General features: G+C 34.2%; 1 protein-coding gene across 1 annotated transcript in view; it reads left to right on the top strand.

Moving 5' to 3' along the window:
• Window positions 1-19,115, top strand: part of CCDC178 (coiled-coil domain containing 178) — a 327,320-nt gene that overhangs the window by 80,669 nt on the left and 227,536 nt on the right. Inside the window, exons 10-12 of the mRNA XM_037154533.2 lie at window positions 2,293-2,446; window positions 8,947-9,042; window positions 9,193-9,322. Coding sequence (XP_037010428.2) covers window positions 2,293-2,446; window positions 8,947-9,042; window positions 9,193-9,322 — 380 coding nt within the window. The remainder of the gene's footprint in view (window positions 1-2,292; window positions 2,447-8,946; window positions 9,043-9,192; window positions 9,323-19,115) is intronic.

Genomic DNA, 19,115 nt, shown 5'->3' with positions numbered 1-19,115 from the left:
TGACCTTATCTGGGAAGCACTTTATCTGCCCTTCCATTCTAGATGATAGCTTTGCTGGATAATCTTGGATGTAGGTCCTTGCCTTTCATGACTTCAAATATTTCTTTCCAGCCCCCCTTTGCCTGTCAGATTTCTTTTGAGAAATCATCTGATAGCATTATGAGCACTTCTTTGTAGGTAACTCCTTTTCTCTTTCTGCCTTTGAGATAATCTCCTTATCTTTAATCTTGGGTAACTTAATTATGTGCCTTGGTGTGTTTCTTCTTGGCTCCAGCTTCTTTAGAACTCAATGTGCATGTCTAGTTCTTTTGCCAGATTGGGGATGTTTTCCTTTATTATTTGTTCAAATAAGTTTTCAATTTCTTGCTCTTCCTCTTCTCCTTCTGGCACCCCTATGGTTTGGATGTTGGAACGTTTATAGTTGTCTCAGAGGTTCCTCAGCCTCTCCCCATTTTTTTTGAATTCTTGTTTCTTCATTCTGTTCTGGTTGGATGTTTATTTCTTCCCTTTGTTCCAAATTATTGATTTGAGTCCTGATTTCCTTCCCTTCGCTGTTGGTTCCCTGTATATTTTCCTTTATTTCACTTTCTGTAGCCTTCACTTCTTCCTTTATCTTGCAACCATACTCAATCAATTCTCTGAGCATCCTGATTACCAGTGTTTTGAACTCTGTGTCTGGTATGTTGTCTATCTCTTCAATACTTAGTTCTTTTTTCTGGAGTTTTAATCTGTTCTTTCATTTGGGCCATATTTCTTTGTCTCAGGGGAGCTGTTAAGTTATAAGGGAACAGAGCCTTAGGTATTCATCAAGGTGGGGCAACCCTCTTCTGTATGTTGCGGTGCTGTTTGTGGGGGGCACGGTCAGAGAGGTAACAATGCTGCTTGCTCTGCTCTCACCCTGCTTCCAGGCACTTCCCCTGGTACCCACAAGCAAATTGGGCCCTTCTGTTGCTGATTCCTGGGTATGTGGGCTCGTGTACATTCTAGGACCTGATGGGTCTCTCCAATGGACTGTCCTCTGAGACTGGGATTTTTCTCCCACTGCAGCAACCCCCACAAGTTTCTATAGTCAGAGGTATTGAGGCTTTATTTCCCTGTGTGGAACCCTTGTTTGCGTGATCTGTCTTGCTCCCCAGTTGTTTCCCCAACTTATCCATGCACAAATGTGTGACTGCCTGGTCTGCCAGCTGCTGCCATCTGTGTCCCAGTCTGCTACCAGCTACCACCTTGGTGCTCAGCATCTTCTCTGCTTTGGCTTCCCATCTCTGTCCCTCATACCAGTCTGGATGAATGTTTCTTCTCTTACTCCTTGGTTGTTGGACTTCTGTGAAGTTTGATTTTCTGGCACTTCTGGTTGTTGTTCTTGAATTGGTCATTATCCTTCTTTTGGTTATATGAGGAAGTGAAGCATATCAACTTATTCCTCTACTGGTCAGACTGTGCAATAGTGACTATTTAAAAAAAGTTTTTCAGCATGGGATATTATTAAAAACAAATTATATGGCCTTGCATTAATTATAAACATAGCATCCAATAATTTTAATTTTTTAGTTATTTGATTCATAATAAAATAGAATATTTAAATATATATATGGACTATGTTTTGCATATATGCAATTGAAGAGATTTTTATTTTAGTTTTGATGTTTTTGTGTTTTATGATGTTTGTCTAGTTCCTCTTGTTGGCTTTAAACTTTTTAGGGTTCTATGTGCCAGGCAAACTTTATTCAAATTAATCAATAGTTTAGCATTAAAAAGCCATATTTATATGAGCTAGACTCACAGACCAGTATTGGCTGTTTTTGTGGAAGGCCACGCAGGAACAAAGGGCCCCTTGTAATCACCTCTTTAAAATAAGCCTCCATTTATCCTAAGTTGCAGTTTTCTCTCTATAATCTCTAAATTATGTAGCCTTTTCATCTTTTCTTCTTTTTTCTTAGTTTTACTTATTTTTTTCTTGCTGTCCCATCCTTGTATTATCCAACTTCTGAATCAAAGTTCTCTCATTTGAAGTCAAATGAAAAAGTGATTTATTTTAAATAATTTACAAGTCACTTTTCTCTCAATTTCTCTACATTGGGAACATAAATACTACTGATGAATATTTTTCTCACTGTTCAGTTTTGATATCTAAGTGGTACTTTTCAGGAGTTGCTTTTAGATAGGAGTACTTTGAGGAATACATGAATTTCATGGTTAATTCTGAAGCTCACTTAAATATACCTAATTTTAAATATAATGTTCTTTTCAATGCAGATGTAATCGGCTTTGGGTTTTTTTTTTTCCTCTTAGGAAAACGATTGAACAACTTACGTTTCTAAGCAGTCACTATGATACATTAATTGAAAATGTTAAAATTACTCTTGTGGAGAATGAAGAGACCATAACTGAAGTATTGAAGGAAACAAAGACATCAACAGATGAATTACATGTTTTAATACAAAAGGTGAGTTTTCATTTTTAAAAATAAAGAAAATACTGAGTTTAGTTTTGAACTACACCATTAAAACTCATTCTCTGTGAGGAATTAAATAGCAGATAGCCAACTTCCTGACTATAATGGTTTTCTATAGCTGCATTAAAAATTACCATAATTTTAGCAGCTTAAAACAGCACCCATTTATTATCACAGGGTTTCTCTGGGGCATGGCTCAGCTGAGCCCTCTTCACTAGTGCTTCCAAGACTGATATCAAGCCCTGCATTTCTTTCTAGAGGCTCCAGGATGAATCTGATTTCAAGCTCATTTGGTTTTGCCAAGGTGCAGTCCCTATTATAGAACTGAAGTCTTCATTCCTTAGTGATGGTTGGAATGGGACCATTCCCTGTTTTTAGAGACTGCTCACATCCCCTGGCTGGTAGTCCTCTTCATTTTTAAACCAGAAGTGGGGGGTTGAGCTGTGTCATGCTTGGTGTCACTCTGCCTTTCCCTTGTGACTCATCTTTCCTGTCTTCCTCTTCTGCTGCATCTCATTCACTGTACTAAGAGGAAGCAGTAGTAAAAGGAAATTATAAAATGCTCAAAAGAAGTAATAGTATCTTAGAGGGCAATAATATACACATTATTGGAGCAATTTACATTTGTAACTGAAGTTACAATGTGATTTTTTTGCCACTTTATATTGTTTCCTTAATTATATCTCTTTAAAAAAACTAATCCATAATATTAATTAGCTGAGAATATTTTAATGGCTTTTGAAAGGCCATTTGTATTTTTCTTATTTATTTATTTATTTTTTAATGTAAAATCTGATCATGATTTTTCCTTTATATGTTGAGTGATTGCTTATTTTTTATTGATTTGTTGTATATTATGGATACCAAATAGTTTAAAGTTACATATAAGTTAAAAATATTCTCACCCAGTCTTTTTTTTTAATTTCTTTATGATAACTTCCAATGAATGAAATTTTAGTTTAGTAAAAGTTTTAAATAATTTTATCTGACCTCTGTGCTTTTCTGAACCAGATTAAGAAATTTTTTCTACCTCAAATTGAAAAAAAATAGTCTATGATATTTTATTGCAAATAATTTGAAATTTTGTTTTTCATATTTATACAATGCCCTTAAATAAAACTATATTTAAAATATTCCAAGGTGAGTCTTTTTTTCATTCTATATTTTATTTACAAGTTTGGAAGTAATAATCTATTTCTAGAATATTGGGAATGCAAATTTTGCTTGCCAGTTGGAAAGGATAATTAATATGAAGTTCATTTACGGATATGGTGTGAAGTAAGGTTCAAATCTTCCTTATATAGAAAACAAAATGCTATAATTCAGTTTATTGCACTTGTTTATGTATGAATATTCAGTGTCATCTCTGTCACATACAGGGCTTCCGTATTTGTATAGTTCGTTACCTTTTTCCATTCTCTTTTTATTCATTTGGTCTACTTAACCAATTTTGCATTAATATTTAGTGCCTACATTACTAAATTTCTATAATGAATCTTGATTATTTGTTACAGTGAATCTCTTAGTCTTATATTTTTAATGAGATTTAAGCTAATCTTGACCTTTGCTCTTCCACATAAATTTCAGTGTTATTATGTTATGTTCCTTTTCTTCAGAGATTTTATTGATGGTTGAAATCGCATTATTTATAGATTATTTGATAGAGAAATTACATATATATGATGGAGATCCTTAAACAGAAGCATGATCTATCTCTCCACTTATTTGAGTGGTTTATTTAAGTTGGACCTCAACCAATTTCCTTGGAACTTTGTAGAAGGCAAACTCTGCAAATCAGCCTGTGATCAGTCTTGGACAAATTAACCCTTATATTTTCATTGAATTTTAAAGTAATCTAATTGATGTTTAAGTAATTCTTATTTATTCATAAAGCTAATCTATATGGTAGATAGTATTTATAATTTATTTAGAATTAATTTGTGTCCTACTCTATGGGTAATTTGCATAAACATTTTATTTGGGAAAATGTTTTCTGTGATAGTGGTATGTAATTCAAAATAGGTTTATCTTGTGAATTATAATAACTGTATTATTTACATTTTTTATATTTCTGATTTGCTTTCTGACTGATATATTAGTTACTATAAGAGCTGTATTAAATTATCTTAGTATGATAATGGGCTTCTGATTATAATTTCTAATCCTACTCCTTTGCATGATTCCAGCTTTTTGAAACTTAATATGACTTGTTTTATAGCCTAACATAAGGTCTTTCCCAGACAATGCTCTATGTGTACTTGAGCAATATATTATTATTCTGTTCTTTTTGGATAGAATGCTATGTGGATGTCTAGTAGGTCTCATCGTTTAGTGTTCTTCAAGTCTATTTTCTTGTTAATATTCTCTCTGGTCTTACTCATTATTTAAAGTATATATTGATGTATTTCTTTTTGTTGAGTTGCCTAATTTCTGCTTAAATTCTGTCAGTGTGTTGCTTTGGGTATTGTGGCTTTGTCACTTCGTGCACCTGTATTTGTAATTGTTAAGTCTTCTGGATTAATCGACTCCTGTCATTATAAAATATCTCTAGTAACAATTCTTCAAAAGCATATTTTGTCTGATATTAATACAAGCACTCTAACTCTTCTTGGCTATGGTTTTCATGGTATTTCTTCCGGACTTTTTACTTTAAACATATTTCTGTTTTTGAATCTAAAGTACATCTCTTATACCAGTCATTTTTTAAAAAGTAACTTATTTGGTAAATTTCTGTACATTGATTGAACTGTTTAATCCATTTATATTTAGTATAATTACTGTTAAGGTGGTATATATACCTACCACTTTGGTATTTGCTTTCTCTGTCTTATATTTCCTTTATTACTTCATTACTACCTTTTTTGAGCATTAAATAGATATTTCTTAGCATAGCATTTCAATTGCCATATCATTTATTTTACTGTTATTTAAAAATTATTTTCATAGTAGCTTCCCTAACATTACAAATAATAACTTATAAAAGAATCTATTTGGACTAATACTAACGTAAATTAACAGGATATAAAAACTTTGCTCCTCTATTGTCCCTGCCTTTCCACATTTGTACAAATTACATTCTTATACATGTGTTGCCATTAACAGAAATTTATATATAATCACTACTTTATGTAGTTGTCTTTTAAATATAGTAACAAATACAGTGTTACAAAATAATACATTTATGCAATTTTTTATATTTATCTATGTAGTTATGCTTACTGATATATTTCTCCTTTTATATTCAGGTTACTTCCTGGTGTTTTTCCTTTCAGCTGAAGAACTCCCTTTAGTATTTCTCATAAGACAGTGACAATATTCTCAGTTCTTGATAATATGGCAATGTCTTAATATGTTTATTTAAAATGATAGTTTTGAGTGATATAGGATTATTGGTCCTTTTTTTGAACTTTAAATATGTCAGGACGTACTTTCTGGTCCCATAGTTTTTGATGATAAAGCCAGTATTAATCTTATGAAGATCCTTTGTGTGTGAAACATTATTTCTATCTTCTATCTCTTTGATATTTTCTACATTTTTTTAGTTCCTTACACATCTTTATTTAGAACTTTGCACATATTTCAATTAGCTAATAAATTCAACATCTGAACTTTCTTGTTTTTAACACATTCCACAGTTTTGTTGAAAAGTGGACATTTCAAATAATATACTGTAGCAACACTGGGGGTCAGATTCTCACTCCTCCCCTGTGTTTGTTCCTGTTTCTGTTTGCTGGAGTTGTTATTTCTTTGCTTCATGACCTTTACGAATGAATTCTGTAAAATCTGTTTTCTTTGTTATGTGTAACCACTGAAATTTCTTCTCAGTTATCCTACTGGTCTATTAACGATCAGACAATGATCCTTAAAAGTCTGTAAATAACAAACCTTCTTGTCTTTACCAAGGGACTTTGTGTGCTTGTTTAGTTAGGCACATCCTCAACAAAAATTTAGACAGTTGTCAACTCCGCCTTAGTTTTCACTTTCTGCTTTCATAGAATGTCAGAGTCAGCCAGAGTTGAGAACTGGAAGGGCTTCTTGGGGATCGTCAGTGCCTGTGAGCAGCCCTGGGCTTTTTAGCACATCCTTGCCCATTTGCAGTTTTCCACATTCTAAGGAATAACGTTGGAGCTTTCAAAGGCACTCTACAGATCTCATTTTCTTCAACAGCTTTGGTTAAATTTGTTGGCCAGGCTGTTGTTTGCCCCAGTTGTTATCCACAAAGGTGCCACAAATTTAATCAATTGCCTGTGATTGTTTTTGTGTGTGTGCTGATCATGCCTTGGGAAAACACTCTTGGGGGCATACTTTTTCCACTGGGTGAGTTTTGTATTAAATACAGACATCCTTACAAGGGAAGTCTTCCCCCTCACACACACACACAAAACCCACCAGACAAGTCAAATAATGAGAATTCTCAGAGAATGAAGCTTTGAAGGCATTCCAGTTCTGTTCTGCTCTCTCTGGTGGTTGCCTGATGGCTGGTGTTCTCCACAAGTGGGGTGCTATTGTTCTTCAAAGCCAACGAGGACCAGAGGAGGAAGGGATTAGGACAAGTTGGAACACCACACAACTCATACTTCTAAGGTTAGGCTGTTTTTTCTTCAATAAATGTACCTTACATTGCTGAAAGCCTTCAGTTCATTTCCATAGTTGCGAGAAAGTCAATCCGGGCATTTTTTTGACCATTTTTCTTATTACCTATAAAGAGGAGAATTTTCACATGTTCTTACTCTACTAGTTTTACTGACACCCTTCACTAGGTCTGTATGTTGGGCTTTGATTTCACATTTTTCAACAATCTTCTTTTCCTTTGGTATTGTTTTTTTTTATAAAATATACTGTCAAACATGTCAACAGGTTCTGGTTTACTTGGTAAGGTGAAATTCTTTAGCCGCAGATTAAAGAGATAAACTCCTATTGATTATTTTAATGTTTTGCATTGTATTGTGTTTGCATTTAGATTTTATTTATCTGAAATTTACTTTTGTTATAATGTGAATTAGATGTAAATTAGGGAGACTACTTTGTTTTTGTTAATAAATATACTACATCATTTCAGTCTCATTTTTTAAATTAAATGATCTCTCACTGAATTCAAATACCACTTCTAAAAAAATTTTTTAAAAGATTTTATTTATTTATTTTTAGAGAGGAAGGGAAGGAGAGAGGGAGAGAAACATTAATGTATGGTTGCCTCTTATGTGTCCCCTGCTGGGAACTGGCCTGCAATTCAGGCATGTGCCCTGACTGGGAATCGAACCGTGAACGTCTGGTTTGCAGGCCCGCACTCAAGCCACTGAGCTGCAGCAGCCAGGGCATAAAAATGTTAAGATCTATTTGAAGGCTCTAGTTTTTCTCTCTGATCTTTATTACAATGCCAGAAATAAATAGTGCTTTATTCTAATGGTATTGTATGTTTTTAATATCTGGTAGCAAGTTTTTAACATTATTCTTATTTTTCATATACCTCTTGGCTAGTCTTTCATACTAACTTCATTTCATGCAGTTGGAAATAAATATTTCTTTTTATTATGTTTTATATTAATTTGGGAATAACTAACATAGTATTTTATTAAACCTTTGCATGACATGTCATTCTTTGTTATGTGGGTCTTGATTTAAACTTTTAAGTAAGAATTTGTGTTTGCTTTATGTAAATTGTTTTTTTGTGTATTGGATTTATTCCTGAATATTTTATACCTCTTGACAAAATTTTGTAAATATTGTCACTATGTTTTTAGTAGGTTATTTCTCTTATAAATAAGTGCTATTATGTTTCTGATGTTTATACGTGGCCACTTTACCAAAATCATTAATTGTAGTTTTAGACAGAATATTTTGTTTTCCTGGATATTCAATTATATAATCTAAGTTTGAAGACATGTTACTTATTCCCACCTAATATTACAATAGTAACATTTGGTTTCATTATCCAATTGTATGTATTTAGCTAAATTTTCACAAGACATGATTAATAATAGTGTTGATAAAAGATAATCCATTTTCACTCTTTAGTTCATTGGGCCTGCATATAGCATTTTGTGATTTATTTTAATATTCACTGTTGGTTCTTTATATTATATTTGGATAGTTTTTCTTTGTTCTAGTTTAAAAATTATGAAAACTATATAGTGAAGTGTCACATGGCTATTTTGGGACATGTTGGCTATAGTCATGTTTATTTTCTCCTTTAATTTGTTGATGTAATGAATCACGACTTAAACTTACTAATTTTTATCATCTTACAACATAAATAAACATTCTGTTTTATTATGATCTATTATTTCTTTGAGCACTGATAGACTTGATTGGCTATATTTGACTCTGAATCTTATATTAATTTTATAAATTAAATCAGCCTATGATATTATTTTATACTATTTTGATCAATATTTATTAACTGATGGTAGTGACACAAAATGAAATTAATCTATTTCTTATTTTACAAAATAATTCTCCACAATTCATTTATTTTTATTTATTTTTTTTAGCTAGAGAATTTGAAAAAACTTTATGAACAATTAATATGGCAAAAAAAAAGTCACGCACTTCAATATGTGGAAGTACTTAATGATTTTTACGTGGCAGTAAGTTGACCTTTCTCTACTTCCCATTAGATTTTCATTTTCTATTCCCAATCATTACTTATGCAATTAAAGTATTTTATTAATTTATATATTATTTGTTTTTGAGACATATAAACATGTGTGAATGATTCTTTTATTCTTTTCTTAAAGAAAAAATCATGGGATTTTGATCTTTCAAACATCACGAAAGATTTTTCAGATCTTTCAGTGACATATGATCAATTGATTAATGAAAAGAAAAAACTCGAGAATGATATTGAAATCACAGCCAATTCAATCAGTACCAGGTAATTTCTGCATGCTTAATTTTTATTCTTATATAACACACCTAATATGTTAAATATAAGTTAAATCTCTTCATTTTCTGTTCCTTGATGGTATGGTGGTGTTTGTGTTTATCACTAACATAAATTTTGTTTCTGTTTCAAATTTTGCTGATTTGAAATAATTCCTTTTTAAAAATCAAAAGAGTGAAAAAATGATCTTATAAAGTGTTTTACACTCAGTCATATCACCTCTTTTTGAAATATCCTCTTATACTCAAAGATACTTGAAAATTAAAATATGTCTGATGAAGTTCATGATCTCCTTCAATCAACTCTGAGCCCCCTGCAATGACTAAATTACTTCTCTTGGCTCGGAAACCTATGAATTCTTCTGACTCCTCTTTCTATTTCAACACCCATGTTTAACATGTTGACAAGAATTTTCCATATACTGAGTATTTTTAAAATCTATTTGCTTTTCCCTACTCTGCCGTACCCTCGTACAAGCTTTCGTCATGTATTGAATGAATTTGCAGTGACCTTCACGCTGCTTTACATACAGTCTCTATGCTCATTTTCCAACCTATTATCTACATTGTGGGAGGTACATTTTTTGTTGTTTTTAATTATAAATGTGATTGATTTTCCTACACACTTGCATTAATTTTAGCTAAGAAAAGGGGACAAAACCCTCTCTGTAATGTCTCCCACAAGGTCTCTGAATAGGCAGACACACCGGCCTCTGCAGTCTCATATCACACCTGCTTCGCCTTTATTTATTTATTCAAATACATTTACCATACGTGAATTTCTCCTACTTGCTGTGTATTCTTCCCAGCCCATATGGCATTTTTATGCTATTTCCATTTCTTATAATGGCTTTCTTCTTTTTTATACCTACTTGATTACTATTTATTCTTTTTTTTAAATTTTATTTATTTATCTTTTTAGAAGGGAGGGAAAGGAGAGAGGGAGAGAAATAGCAATGTATGGTTGCCTCTCGTGCATTCCCTGCTGGGAACCCAGGCATGTGCCCTGACTGGGAATCAAACCATGATCCTCTGGTTTGCAGGCCTGCACTCAATACTGAGCTACACCAGCCAGGGCTGATTACCATTTATTCTTAAGATTACAGCTTAGGGGTCAGCTCTGGGAAGCTTTCACTGACTGGGTAATTAAATCCAATCCCTTTATTACCTGTGTACATGGTACACATACTTTTCTTCTTTATATTTTTTGTTACATTGGCAATTTTATACATGTGAATACCGGACAGATGTATGTTTCCCTCAAAAAAAGTGAGAAGATGCACGAGGGCAGATATAGACCATAACTATATTTTCTCCAACTTCGAATCCCCCTCATCAGACATAATGCCTGACACATACTATGCTATCCAAAATTAATTATTGAAGGGACGGAAGGAAGAAAGAAGCGACAAGTGATGGTGATACTTGATGATTGTATAGGAAGTTTAAAAAAAATTTTATTGTTGTTCAAGTATAGTTATCTCCATTTTGTGAAATTTTCTTAGTGGTGATTTTGCCTTTAAAAATGATAGAATGTCACTAAATTGCAAAATCTATCCATAGATTACACATATGTTTCTTAAAGAAAGCAAAGGGAATATCGTTTTCTGAAGGGTAACCAAAAATAGTGTTGCTAATGTTACTACATTTTATTTTATTAAGAAGGAAAACCAGAGGAGAAAAAAACATTTGAATAGTGGGTAAGCTAACGAGAAGACCCTGGTGGAGGAAAGGAAGAGAATGTGAGAGAACATTTATTAGGTTATCCTGCAGTAAGTAGCAACCTCCGAATCTTAGTGATATATTGACATGAGTATAAAGGTTTGTTTTTCACTCCCACTGCAACTCAGCTGTGTTTGCACTTCATGCCATTTCTACCCCTCAAACCCAGGGTGAAGGATTGGGTCCTCTCGGGTGTGTTGCTCTGATAGCACTAGTGTGCATTAGTGAGATCCCTGATGGCTCTTACCATTTCCTCAGGAAGATGATATCTGTCAGTTCTGCTCACACTTCATTGAACAAAGCAGGTCATATGGGCTGCCCGATGTCAACAGGGTGGGAATTCTGAGACTCTTCAAAAAGAGATAGTGAGTAAAGGGGGCACTGATGCACTGTATCACATGCAGTGGGAAGGTAGTCCCATTTATGGGGAAAGATTTCCGTGTTATGCATTGTGTGTGTCCAGGTAACATCTTAAGATGCCACTTGATTGCTTAATTTTTTCCTTGAAATTAAAAATTAATGGATGGTTTTAACAGCAGGTTACACAGTACTGAACAGAGAATTAGTGAAGGTTTAGTAAAATAAGAAACAAATGAAGGGATGTGTAGGCAAAAGTCAGGTCTACCACATATCTAAGTGATGTTCCAAAGGAAGGGAAGATGAAGTAAAGGACAAAGCCAGTATTTGATGAGATAATCGGCAGTCCATATGTTGCAAATAGTTCATATATTCTTGTTTGTAACTGGCAAGTCTTTCAGATAGATACACGAACAAATAATTAATACCCCCCAATTTTTTACTTTTTTATTCCAAATTTTTAGAGTCATTTTATGATGTCCTATTTGATGTAGATGTTTAAAGCTCATCTTTTACTTTTTAAAGATAGTATCAATAGTTATTTTATAATCTACACCTAATAATGTCAATAGCTATAATCTTTGCAATGTACTTCTTCTAGCTCATGCTTTTGCAGTTGTGTTTTCTCATGATCTCAGCTATTTTTATTGTGTTGTACATTTTCTTCTGGAAACTGTTTGTGGAAAACCTTTGAATTCTAGGATAAAGTTAAGTAAATCATTTGCAGCGCTATATTTTTAAGAGGAGTTTTGTTTCTCAATTTGTGTTCTTAAATATGCACCAAAGTTTTTTTTTAATTTCCCAAGTCATGATATTCAAAGCTCCATTTTACCAAAATTTCCAGAGCAAATTATCTTGTGTGACCCATTCTTAGCACATTATAATGCCTATTTCTTACAGAAAAGAAAATACAAAAAATGTAAAAAAACACATTGAAACTCAATTTATTTTGATATATAGATGTTTAATATATAGATTCCTTAATATGCCACTGATTTTTAAAAAATATTTATTTATTTATTTTTAGAGAGAGGAGACGGGAAGGAGACAGAGAGGGAGAGAAACATCAGTGTGTGGTGTCCTCTCACGTGTCCCCCACTGGGGACCTGGCCTGCAACCCAGGCATCTGCCCTGACTGGGAATCGAACTGGCGACCCTTTGCTTCACAGGCCCATGCTCATTCCACTGAGCTACACCAGCCAGGGCTGCCACTGATTTTTAATGAAACTATTTGTTTCTCCTGATTTAATTCCTAGCATGATATAATTTTTGTTATGTTCTTATACAAATGTAAGACACATCACTATCACTTGATCATTACAAAAATCTATTACATGAGCACACCATTATTATTAGGTTGTTTTTTTTTTTGTTTTGTAATGGAATAGATTTTATTTTTCACTCGTATCCATCAGCTAACTGTGACTGTTCCGCCCCTCCCTTATCCTCCAGAGGGCCTTCTCCTGGCTGGATTCAGATCCAGGATTTGTAGCCTTTTTCTCTCACCAGCCTTCTAAACTGCGAGCACACCATGATCTTTTATCAATAATACTGTAATTTTTGTCTTTAGGTTTTTATTTTTATGCTTTTGTATAAGTTTTGCGGAGAATTTTTTGTTCCGAAATGGTTTTTAGCATCATTCCTTTTTAAAATTTGAAATAGACTTATAGAGTTTAGATTGCCTGCAATAAATTCCTAGTGCCTCTTTAACACTACTTCCCACCAACACTGTTCCATTTACTGAAGATTAGCAGTACATACGCTTGTTCTGTTATGTACCTGTGCTATCACCAAGCGCTGTGGTTGTTAAAAAGTCTATTCAAATGTGATAATGGAAGTATATAGTCTCAATATTGTTTCAAACTCTCTTTCTTTGATTACTAAGGAGGTAGAATTTTGATTACTAAGGAGGTATATCTTCTCTTGAATTTTGTTTTTTCTAAATAATTGTTGTATGCCTCCAAGGAAGAAATAAGGAACTTGGGATCCAGACAGGAAAATGAGTTTCCATAAAGTCTGACAACTAGCACTGCTGGCACTTAAAACCTGACTTTCTATATTCAGATTCTGGAATTTTTACCTTCTCTCTTTTTTTTTTTTCTGCAATTTAATCTGACTTTAGATTAACTCACATTTACTGAGTGGTCAAATATCCTTGACCTATTACTCTAATTATAACCATCCCAAACAGCAGTCCTAACATTAAAATTGCAGTTTTGGGGGGGGGCACAGGTAAATGTGGGGTGAAGTCACAGAGCCGCACTTTCCAGTTTGGGGCTAGAGCTTGGAAGGAATGATAGACCCGAATGCATGTGTTTTTATGCAGTAGGCAGGCAGGGACGAATATTGAAGGGAGAGAGCTGAAGGTTAGATGGTGATTTATTTTAAAGTTTGTGACTCTGCTTAAGTCTACGGAAATCCTCTGAAGAAGCTGTCTGGTCAGATTTCTCCTTAGTAGTAACTGTATAGTTACTGTATAGTTAACATTGGAATAACTAGTTTGATGGTGATGCCAGATATTAAAGGAGAAATGGAGGGGAAAAAGTCGGAAGAAAGATATTGTGTGATTGACTTGGAATTGTGTGTGGCATGTTTCAAGGGTAGGTGTTTTGATATCACTGTGATTTATGGGTCTGAATTTAAGGGAAGAGATTCATGGAGACAGAAGTTAGGTGTTAACCGGAGAAGTACTTCAAATTGGCAAGCAAACATTTTAATGTTTATCCCTTCATTTGCTTCTTAGAAACTAGAGTTTTATGAAATAGAAATTTTATGGGATAAATTATAACACTAAGTCATAAATCAGTATAAAATAATGTTTCCTCACTGTCTGACAGGGCAGAATTAAGAAATACAATTAATGGCCTTTATAGACTATCTACTAAAAAAAAAAAAGAAAAGGAAAGGAAACATCTTTGTTGGTCATGAAAATCACAAATATCTACTTAAAAATAGAAGGGGAAAATAGAGAATGAATCATTCTCATCATTAGAGAATGAAACATTAATAAAACAAATATTATTGAAATGTATTTCATTTTATTTGACTATTTTATTTTACTGAAGTACATTTGAGAAGTAAAAATTGTATATTTTAAAACAAAACTATTTTTTAGAGAAGTTAGGTTCACAGCAAAACCTAGGGGAATGTACAGAGACGTCCCACAAACCCACTACCCCACGCATGCGTAGTCTCCTCCATTATTAACGTGTCTCACTGGAGTGGTGCATTTGTTACAACTGATGAAACCACACTGACCTATTGTAATCACCCAAAATCCATAGCTTACAATAGGGTTCACCCCCGATGTTGTACATTCTGTGCGTTTGGACAAATGTATAATGGCATTCACCACGATGGTGCCGTACAGAGTATTTTCACTATCCTAAATATTCTCTATGCTGTGTCTACTCATTCCCCTACTCCCCCTTCCCAAACTCAGGCAACCACTGAGCTTTTTTAATGTCTCCACAGTCCCTGTTGTTGGGATTGTATAGTATGCAGCCTTTTCAGACTGGCTTCATTCACTTACCGTCATGGATTGTACTATGTACACTATAGTAAAACCATAAGGAAAAATTCAACATAAATGAGAAGTAATCATTAGTATATTTGACCCCCGATAATTTGAAATAATAGAATTATTGGATTAAATTTACTGATGTAAGTTTAAAATGGTTGAAGGGAACAACAAAAACTAATAGAACACTATCGAAACAGTTCAGGCAGATTTGAAAAAGACTTCACCCACACTTGTAAAGGTTAAAACTGGATTTTATTTCCATTAAATATCTTATTAATTAAATAGAAAACACGGCTGGGAGAGAAAGAACCAGTACAATTAGAAACCCAAAGAAGGAACCGAACTGTAGCACGGAGAGAAAGGGACAGGAGGTGTAGAAGAAATAGGAAGAGACGTGGAGAATGGAACGAGAAATAAAGGAGAGAGTGGGGGAGTGGTATTTGAAAAGGTAACGGCAGATGAAGTACTTCATTATCCTTTAAAGCATGAATCCTTAGAGACAGGCATCACAATAAATCCCAAACAAGATCAACTCAGAGAGAGAACTTGTAATTTTAATTCTGCTACGGCTTACTCACATTGAACTGGGAAATTGAGGACATGATGTGTTTTTGTCAAATGCATGTACTCTGTAGTGACCATATCTGCAAACAGCATTCCTGCCGCTTTAAATTCAAGAGTCCTTGAATGGCACTTCAAGTGCCATCCAAGATATTTTGAATATCTGCGTTCTTCCCCCAACAACACATCTTGACACTATTATCCAGCAAGTTATCTGTGTCAGGCATCATCCTACACTCTTCTCTACCCACTGACGACCAACATCTTAACAAACTTCTATCTTTTCCATATCTCTGCAATAGTTGCTTTCCTTTCTGTCTGTTTCAATGGCTGCTGAAATAAACCAGGCCCTAATTGTCTCTTAACTGGAATATTAAAGTAAGCTCCCAATTGGTCTACTGCACTGCAAGTTTGAGCCCTCAGGTCTCGCATATACAGCATCAGTGGTGCAAATTATCTACAAAAGATGAAGTGTTATTTACTTTCGGCAGCTAAAAATGTTGCAGAGGCTCCCTATCAGCTATTGGATTAAATCAAAGCTCCTAGACTGATAGGTTAGACACTGTAATCTGTCACCTATACAACTTCAGACTCATCTCGTACCACTCTCTCCCGTGGTCCTAGCCTGATAAAATGCTTGCATCTCCAAACTCACTGTTTTAAGCTTCAATCTCTGTTTCTGGTATTTCTCTGACTGAAACTGCCCTCATTTCACTGCTGCTGCTGCTCCATTTTTTTCCATCTTGTATGTTTAAATGTGATTGATTACTCATACAATAACTCAGACATTAACTCTTCCCAGATGCTCCCCCCGTTGGTAACTTATTTTCCCCTATCTGTAAACGAAGGTGGTATTAAGTGCTGCTTCTGCTTCATCCATTATTGTACTTATGATTGCACAGGATGCCGTTTTTCATGTTTTACATTTCCCTCATGAGAGTATAAACTGAGAACCTTTGTTTTCATTCATCTTTGTATCCCAGCCACCTAGCGTAGCCCCTGACATGTAATCAATGTTCAACAAGTACCCATTTAACTGATCTCTGGTTCCGCAGACCTTCTCCTAGCACTTGCCACATTATGTACAGTCATTCGTTGCTTCCCCTCAGCTGTTTCCGATTCACGGGCATTGGGTGTGTCTGTTTGAGTGTCTGTGTGTTAAATAAGTGGCATAATGAACGAATGAGACCCGAAAACAGAAGTTTGTTATCCTTATTTCTTGCTCTGCCTAGGTATTGCCCTGTTCCTATTCTTTCTGCTGTATTTTCTGATGTTAAAATTACTTGTGATATCCCTTTCTGCTCCAAAGTAATATCAGTGGTTCCTTACCTTTGCTACGTTTGCCTTTTTTCTTTTATTGTCTTCCATCTCATTACACCAGATAACACAATAATAAAGATCCATGCTGTGATATGCTGCTTAATTAAGGAAAAAAAACCCTTTATTATCTCATTTGTATGTGTTATTCAATGTGCATACAAAGCACAGTGTATATACAGTGAGTCCTCACTTAACATCATCAATAGGTTCTCGGAAGTACAGCAAATTGACATATAAGGCAACCAATTTTACCATTAGATTATTGATATAAACAGAATTAAGTCCCTACAGCATCTCATCAACTTTATAACAAAATGATGTTGAATGAAATGATGTTATTAGCGGACCTGGTATATTATCCTCTTCATATGTAATCTTCATAACAAGGTCCATGATAGCTGTTATTAAGCAAATTTTACAGATATGGAAATCGTACATGAAACCATCCTCTCAGTTATACAAGGAGCAATCATATTTTCAACGTAAGTCTGTCTGACTCCAAAATGTATGTATTTCCCACTTAGCAACACTGCCTCTTCTCCTCCATTGGCAAATCTTGGCTTCTATATCTAATATGTTATAGCAGACTGAGGATAAGACATCTGACTACTTCAAAAAAGGTCAAAAACTTACTGCTTTATTCAACTCTCAATCCCTATATTTGACTATAGCTATAGCTTTTGTCAAAACAGGTCTTGTTTTTTTGCCTTGTCCTTTATTTTCTTTCTTTGTTACTCTACCATTTACCTGGATCACCATCCCCTTAGTCCCATGTTCTTTTAAAATTAATTTAAAAATAATAAGAGAAATTTTTTTTTAAATCACTTACATCTATACAGGTCTAGTGAATACTCCCAGGAAACTTCAGGCTGTTATAAATACTAAGATTTCATCAAATATCATCTCAGCATTTGATGCCATTCCCAACTGTTGTACTTTTTTAATGTTACATAATTAATTCAATATGTGGCCTATCATTCATATATAGTTTATTTTTAAAATGTTATCATTAAAAGGCAGATGGCATATAGGGTAACACACTTTGTTCAGTGCTCTGTGCGTACCAGTACTTGCAGGACCTTCTGGTGTTGATGATGGTGTACGATTGTTTAAATTGTAGTAGCAGTGTATACTCTAATAATTTTGTCTTTCAAATAAGCCAGCATCCACTAGAAATAGACCCTTTACATGTGGGAAAGTTGACTTGAGAACACAATATCACTTGATTGCTTCATCATGTGATAAGCAAACTTCAGCAAAGTAAGTCAAGGAAAATGAATTTGTTTAAGATGCTTTGACATTGACTAATTTGGATTTAGTCTGTCTGAACTTAGCTGTGTGGTATGAATTTCTGACTAGCCTCTTTCTTATGTTAAAGCTGTATAAAATATTTTGAATATCTACTTTGAATCCTCAACTGTGCCTCAAGCAAGACAATGCCATTTTAACTGCAGTGATCCAAAGATGAGGTTGATAATCGAGGGAAATGAGCAAAAAAGCTGTTGAACACAATAAAGTCATACTAGTATCTTCTCTGAAATGTGTTTATCAAGAGTTAACAGGATGGTGACTTATTCACAGAGGTCACAATTAGAACATTATTGAAATTGTTAAGTAGTCTGGAATACTTAGAATGATTCCACCAGGTACTGTATTTTTCATACTCATTTAGTTATGTCTTGCCAGCCTATTAATTTGAGTTACTTAATAGGAGTATAAAATATAATTGTTTCAGCATTTAAAAACAAACTTTGGCATGAATATTCATAAGCTATTTTGCTTTAATTTTACTTTTTAATTTTTCAGATAGTAAGAGAGACAAGGGTATATGCGCCATTCAAAATTAACTACTTATGAGTATGTTAGCCTACTTTACACATTTTTAAGGAATTAAAATAGTACACATGAATCAGCCTTCCCATTTTTTATTCTCTCCCTCTGCAGAGAAAGTAAAAATTTGGATTTGGTCTGTGTTCAGTGCATGCAAGGACCTGGGCTGTCAGTTCTCAGACCTGCATAACCCATCAATCTTTTCTTCCGCCTCACACCAGCCACCCTCTGTTATAGTTTTGTCCTGTACCTCGTCATTTCCAATAATGAAGGCACTTCCTGATGTCGATTTTAAGAATCCACTCTGACAACAAATGCCTCTCTTTCCTGCTTATTTACTCTATTGGTACCATTACTCCAAAAATTATTTGTGCCTTCATCATTACTACCACATTTATATGCCCCGCCCTCTTGTCTTTTCTCTTACAGAGATTAGCTACATTTCATCAAAACAGGCATTCATTT

The sequence above is a fragment of the Artibeus jamaicensis genome, unplaced genomic scaffold (genome assembly GCF_021234435.1).
Source record: "Artibeus jamaicensis isolate MK-2021 breed Jamaican fruit bat unplaced genomic scaffold, CSHL_Jam_final contig_354, whole genome shotgun sequence".
Lineage (NCBI taxonomy): Eukaryota > Metazoa > Chordata > Mammalia > Chiroptera > Phyllostomidae > Artibeus > Artibeus jamaicensis.
This window is presented reverse-complemented; position numbering and strand designations above follow the sequence as displayed.